This window comes from Octopus bimaculoides, chromosome 3, assembly GCF_001194135.2.
Source record: "Octopus bimaculoides isolate UCB-OBI-ISO-001 chromosome 3, ASM119413v2, whole genome shotgun sequence".
Classification (NCBI taxonomy): domain Eukaryota; kingdom Metazoa; phylum Mollusca; class Cephalopoda; order Octopoda; family Octopodidae; genus Octopus; species Octopus bimaculoides.
In genome coordinates, this window is record NC_068983.1 from 119,977,730 (window position 1) to 119,985,041 (window position 7,312).

General features: G+C 36.1%; 2 protein-coding genes across 2 annotated transcripts in view; one reads left to right on the forward strand and one right to left on the reverse strand.

Annotated features, from left to right (window-relative positions):
- Positions 1 to 4,809, reverse strand: part of LOC106878130 (uncharacterized) — a 48,881-nt gene extending 44,072 nt beyond the window's left edge. Inside the window, exon 1 of the mRNA XM_052966504.1 lies at positions 4,500 to 4,809. The gene's annotated coding sequence lies outside the window, so the exon portion shown is untranslated. The remainder of the gene's footprint in view (positions 1 to 4,499) is intronic.
- Positions 4,810 to 4,930: 121 nt separating this feature from the next.
- The window catches only part of LOC106878123 (multifunctional procollagen lysine hydroxylase and glycosyltransferase LH3), a 71,178-nt gene continuing 68,796 nt past the window's right edge, over positions 4,931 to 7,312 (forward strand). Inside the window, exon 1 of the mRNA XM_014927237.2 lies at positions 4,931 to 5,303. Coding sequence (XP_014782723.1) covers positions 5,243 to 5,303 — 61 coding nt within the window. The 5' untranslated portion in view covers positions 4,931 to 5,242. The remainder of the gene's footprint in view (positions 5,304 to 7,312) is intronic.

Sequence of the window (7,312 nt, forward strand, 5' to 3'; positions counted from 1 at the left end):
CGTTTAAAGAGACAGGGCATTAAAATTTGAGGTAGGGAAGAGATAAAGGTAACCTGAAAAGAAGAGGTAGTAGATATGGGTGTAGTGAGGGCAGTTAGAGGTATTCAGACCAAAGAGATTTTATAAGTTGCAATGTTACAGGTGTTATTACATATATGGTTTTATAGTTTCTAGTGGGTATATAATTAGGAGACTTACTTACATAAAAGCGATTACAAATATATATATAATATGATCAGTAGGGTAGAACATCAAAGAAAGGAAAAAAATAGTTTAATCACCAAAATTATGATGAAGTCAAACTAACTAGGCAGGAGTTTTCATGGGATAGTAATTACATATAGCACACCACATACCATAACATATAGCTTATAGCATATTCAATGCAATTTAATTCACCATACAGTTGGGGCTGGTTCAATAATTTTTAAAAGATGATCGGTATTCCCCCACTTGTCAGCCATGGTGAGGCAGCGAGAGCAGACATGAAGGCTGCTGAGGATTACCTCAAAACTTTTGCCGGAATTATAGCAGCCAAAGGATACATCCACCAGCAAGTCTTCAACTGTTAAGAGACAGAACTTTAGTGGAAGAAGATGCCAAAGTGGACTTATATAACGGTAGAGGAGAAGAGGATGCCAATCCACAAATCCATGAAGGAGAGGTTAACCCTTGAACTGTGTACTAATGTGAGCGAGCAGCAACTGCAAGTCTAAACCATTGCTCATTATCATTCGGAAAACCTCAGAGCCTTTAAGTCACATAAGATTTTGAAAGAAAAACTGCAGGTTATGTGAAGGGCAAATCCAAGGGCATAGGTTGCCAGGCAGTTCTTTGTGGGTGAATTTGGTCTTTGGTCCTGATGTTAAGAAATATTTCCTGGAAAATAACCTGCCCCTGCAAGCCCTTCTCATCCTGGAAAATGCACCTGCTCACCCACCTAACCTCAAAGATGACATCCTCGAAGAGTTCAAGTTTATAAAGGTTCTCTACCTTCCACCTAACACCACCCTTGTCTTGCATCCCATGGACTAGCAGGAGGTTTCTAATTTCAAGAAGCTCTTCACCAAGCACCTGTTCTTCCACTGCTTTGAGGTGATGGAGAGCACAAACCTCACTTTTCAAGAGTTCTAGAAGGACCACTATAACATCATGATATGCCTCAGAATTATCAATGTGGCCTGGCAGGGTGTTACAAAGAAGACCTTGACCTCTACATGGATGAAGTTGTGTCTGAAATGGACTTTGAAAGACTCGAACCTGAAGCAGCAGTACACGGAGATTTTGCAGGAAATAGGTGACAAGGGGGAGATGGAGGAGGTTATCTCTACCAGCGCAATAAAGGAAATGTTGGGAGACAACATATTTGAAACTATGAAGGTATTTAAACGTTCTAACAAAATGTGGGCAAATGCCTTTCCAACCAAAGACAAAAGTGAAATCCCACGAAAATTACCATACAGAATTCTTTGGACTCAATTTATACAAGGAGACTAAAATGGCATCAATCCAGTCTTGAGGCACTTTCTCAGTTCTCCAACAGTGACAAATTAATATATTTAAGAGTTCAAACATTTTGTCACCCCCATATTTCAAGACTTCTGCACAGATTCCATCAGACCCTGGAGACTTATTGTTATTCAGCTTATTCACAGCTAAATAAATGTCATTTAGAGTTGGTTCAAATGCCATCTTTTCTATAATTGGAAGGTGTTCAACTTTTTCTATCGTCCTCATGTCAGTGTATGAAGATCTATTAAAAAGTGCAGAAAAATGTTCTACCCAGCGCTTATGAATAGAAGCGGTGTCAGTCAGAAGCAAACATACATTTGCTGTTCTCACTGGAGCTATTGAAGAAGATTTTGGGCCATATACCTCCTTAACATAAGAGTAAAAACTCTTGGCATCATTTCTATCAGCTGCTTTTTGTGCCCATTTTGCTCTATCATTCCACCATTCCTGTTTCATTTTCCTTAGAGCAGTTTGCACTTTCCTTTTCAGCTTTCTGTAAGCTTCGTTTGAGTTGGGGTTCAAGGACTGAGAAAGAAGTGTATTGCCTAAGTTTTGTTTTTCTAAAAGTAGATCATGCATTTCTGTTGATCTATCTGAGAACCAGTCACTGGACTTACGTAATTTAAATCCCACTGACGAACTGGCAGCCTGAAATTCTGTTTTGAAATCTACCCATAGATTGTTTGGGTCAAGATTGATGCTTTGTATTTCATTGTGGAATCTTTGCAAGTTGCTTGCTAATTTAAAGTTTGCAACATTTAACTTTTTCGGTACCTTAGGACCAGACTGTCCATTTTTAGCCATTATCGAAAAATTTATTTTTCCATGCATGAGATGATGGTCCAGCGAAAATCTGCTTTCTATAGATAAGATATCTATGCAATGCTGACAATTTCTGAGTTCCAGCTGCATTCAAAACAACCCTATTAATTACAATTACTGTCCATCACATATCCATGTACTATGCAATATTCTTTCCCACTTTCTGGATTCACCAAAGGCCTGTTACCAGACTTTGGTGTCTGGGGGTGTTTCAGAATATTCTGGGTGGGCACTAATTTGCAATAATGCTAAAGTGGAGTAAATCTGAGGGTGCATTATTGAATAATGAGGGGGCAGTGCGTCTAGTGCAACTCCTTAATGATGGGCATGATTTACCAGCACTTCAATTAAGTAGATTTATCTGAGTCCTGTTAGTCTATACTATCTCTGGGAACCTAAGTTATGAGAAACAGCTAGGTGACTTAAATGATTGAGATTGATTAAATTCCTCCATGTCACAAACCACCAGACTCTCGGCCCTAAGCACTCCATAATGTTCGCACAAAGCCAAGCATTAGGCATTTTTAAAAATCTGCAAAATATGATTGCAATGACTTGAGAGTATTACTGATATTTAGTTTATTGAAAACGTAAAATACAATCTACCTCATAACTACAAAGATATACACAAGGGCTAAATTATATTTAAGCAGCATAAATTCTTTAGTATCATCTTTTAAGGTGTTGTTTGTTTTTCTTTTGATAGGACTACAATGTCTATATAATTTCATACACAGGGATGCAAGAACTATTTTTTGTTACAAATCTGTTTTTTCATATATAAAAATGAAGTACATATGTTTAAAATATAGAAAGAATGATGATCTTTTGGAGAAAGTCGCATATGCATAAGTGTGTGTCAGTGTGTGTTTGACTCATTCCTGGGACATGACAGACAATGCATGTGTGTGTATTTCACTTTTCAGCTCACTCATGGACCTCAAAGGAAATGTTGGCTTCAAACAACATAAGAAATGGAAGTTAAAGAAATAAAAATTTCATACGGAAATTGCCAAACAAAGAGATAAAACAGCTGATTTGATCAATGACACTTGAGTGATTTTCCCAAAATTTCTTCAGAATTCTGTAATTAACATTTTTTGTCCCTGTAATTGAAATCCTTTTTTTTGTTTTTTCCCCACTTTTGCCACACATTTGTTAATTTTTTTCACCACCATCCCTTTTTTTATTTATATCCAACAGAAAGAGTAAAAGAATTTAAAATAGTAGTGAAACCATATTTACCCATGCTTATTAATTTCTTTTTGTAATTTTTTTTCTACACGACATAAAAAACTAAATGAATTAATTAAAAGAAAAACAAGAATTTGTTTTGAACTTAACCTGATTTCACTATTGTTTGTGTTGATGGACAACTTGAATGACTTTTTGTCCATTAAGATATTTCAGTTTCCAGACAAGAACTGGGGCTAAACCACTTATGTCACAGCATTAATGACCAATTCATGTTTTTTCAGGCACAGGAATATATTATTGAATATGTCCTTTTCTAAAATGGTAGGGGATGACATGGTCCAATGTTTTTCCTTATTTTAATATAGTAGGGTGGGGCTGCTATTTCTAGCTGGTTGAGCAAATGCGTAAGGACTTCTCCTTTTCCTTTGCTGCAACCACTTGTTACGATCAACAGTGGTTCCCATTATACATCTCTTCAATTAATCAAAAGATAACTGAAATTTTCTTTTCAAGACCGAAATAGTAATTTCAACATGAAAGGTGATGAGAAAACGGGGGTGGGGTTAAGAAATTTGAAGAACACGGATTTTTTTGAAAAATTTTTGGTTTTAAAGAAAGCTACAAAACTATCAGACGTGTTTCAGCGTATGACATACAAGAGAAAAAAATGACAAAAAGAAAATTATTTTAATCGTGAAAAGTACGGGGAGGAGTTATGACATTTTTATCTCTAAAAATGCAGATTACATGTGTCAAAATGTTGAATACTATCACATAAAAAATAATGAAAAAGAAAATTGTGATGGCTATTGTAGATGGTAGAATTATGGGGGAAAGGACAGATGTTTAAAAAACATGTATTAAAAGAATTTTTTTTTAAACAGGCTCCACCCACCACCAATGTTTTGAAATGTTTGATAATAACAAATTTGAAAAAATCCCGAGAAAGCAGAGAAATTTCACCTTACGTTGGACAGCTATTCCGAAAGTCCGCTGTCAAATAGCCATGACTGAGAGTTGCAGAAATACTATCTAGTGTGGCGCTGCAGTGACAGAAGATGGCTCCACCAAATATTTTAATTGCATGTAGTGCCATCTTAGGCATGGGCACACTGGGTAGTTACCTGGAGGCCTCAAGGATCTAGGGGCCCAATTCTGACCTATGTATGCTGTGGCTTACTGCCAATAAATACTATAGGCCCCAGTGCATATAATGGTCATTTACTTTAGCATGCAGTCTAACCCTAAACCCAACCCAAATCAGGTTATTTCACAACATAAGATTATGGTTACTACAGTACACCGCTCGAATACATTTTGAACATAGCTTGTAGTTGCCATGACATTAGAATTAGACTCAATTATGGAGAGGAAGTGACGTCAACGGAAGTGAAAACACGAAGATGCTTGTTGATGTCGTAAAAACAGCTTTCACTGCTCTTTTCCTTCCATCCGCTTGACAGTCAGAAGTCTAAACAGTAGACTATCGAATTACAGCCTCTCGGAAGTTGCTGATGTGGCATGTACGAACACAAGTCAGCCTCTTTTAACCCTCTTTCTACTTCGCATCATTCTTAGTTCCACGTTTACCATTTTCACTCGCGCACTTTATCGTGTGGCACCAAACGAAATATATTTTCCCTTCGTTTATTGTTTTTTTATACACAACAAGCTATCGTAATCTCCGATGTAAGTTCTTTTATCGCTAATCATGAAGAAATACTTGTTAATTCTTTGCGCACTTTTGGATCTTTATATGGTAGCCTGTCAAGGTAAGTTATATTTTATTTGTTTATATATTTTCATTCAGTTAATAGTTAAAATATCGCTTCAGACATTCAGCGGCTCCATCAAAGTTAGTTAACGGGATAGCATATTTGTTTTGGACTAGGCACTGCAAAACTAAAATTTTGCTTGAGAGAAAGAGCCTCGCCAATTGACTTAACTGCAGTATGTTACTGGTACTTGTTTTATCGCCGGCTAAAAAACAACAATATCAACTCTTGAGAAGTTGATTTCGGAATAATATGACGAATTATTAGTCAAAAAGATAGAAGTGTCCTTAAATTGTCAAGGTTGTCAAAATGAAACGCGTGTGTATAAAAGTGCGCGTTCATAAATATATATATATATTATTAATACCACAGTCAATGAAAGATCCATGGTAAACGTCTTTATTGAAATATCATATTTTTAGGAAACTTTCCTGAATATTCTCTACGAGGAGAACGAAACCTATTCTCTTGAGCCGACTTCATTGTATTGCACTATCGATTCACAAGTGGAAGGGTTAAATCCATGTACATAGATTGTACACATTTCATGTGCACACATGCAACCATTCTGTCTCATGCAATCACACGTGCATGTATACACACACACACATACGTGTGTGTATCACATGTATCAACCAGATGGATGTTATATACCATTGGTCACAATGCGCTTCCAATTCTTTATTGATTGCGCCCTTATTTTCCATTTTGGCCCCAAATCGTTTAACTAAATCGTCTCCCCATCATTGTGTACGTGTTTATTATATAAATCTATCTATCTATCTATCTATCTATCTATCTATCTATCTATAGTTCTGGTTATGATACACATTAAAAGTGAACATGAAATAATTACTTATTGGATTAAAAAGAAAGAAATTGAAAAGTTAAGTTGATAAACTTTGATGAAAATTTGTTCTGAATACTTCAACAGAAATAAGACTTTAAAAATAAATTTTCACTCTCAGACTTTCGTCTAATACGTAATATCAGTTTCCATCTGCCATTGGGGAATAAACTTTGTATAAAGTTTTTACTTTTTGCTGGATTTATTTGCTTATTTGTTACTTTTAATAAGTGACTGGATACATTTGTAAAAATGCCTTTAAATTCATCATATAATTCATATTAATAAAGCTGCAGAGCTGGGACGAACTCTCTGCGGAGACAGTTCATAATGATGTTGTTTAGCCCCAGGTCAACCATGATCTGGAATACATACGTTGAAAGGTTTCAGCCGTTGTCATCTCGTTTCCGGAGAGTGGGTGAGGCTATAGTGTATCTGGAACAAATTTTATACGGTAGGATGCTATTTGAGGGCGATTTATAGCATTTTAGGCGACTACAAAAAGGCTTCCTTGCAATTGCTTGTTTTATCACCTATTTATCGCCTGTTGTTATTTTACTTCACGTATATCACTGTGGCTTTTAAGAAAGGTAGAGCTGTTTAGTCCCCAAGTCAGCAATATCTGATTCTGCAGTTTATGATCAAAGCTGTTCCCGTAGTTACCCTCATATCATTTTCTTTCTTTAGTGTACATTATTCAATGCGTACACTTTTTAAAACAGTAGGTCGTGATTCGAAGGAGATTTGGCTGCTATTTCTAGTAGGTCGAGCAACCATGTGGAGGCAGCCTTCAATATTTATTCATTGAGGGAATGCGAGAAAAGACAATGCCCTGATCGATTTGTTTTGATATATTCAGTAATGTCAATAAATGGAATACAAGCCAACTAACTGGTGTCATCTCTTTCCTCACTACTTTAGATTCTTAAGGAAATAGCAAGAAACAAAGAAGCAAATTAAAATGTTGACTAAGCAAATATGCTTTGCATCACGTAGGCCAGTTTTTGCCACCGACCGACACGATACAATCTGTGCAGATGAACTAAGTCAACCCACGCCAGCTCCACAATACTTGTTACTCAAACTTTTACGTTCCTGTTTCCATTTTGATATAATTTTGTTGTGGAGAAAGTGTATATATATATATATATATATATAT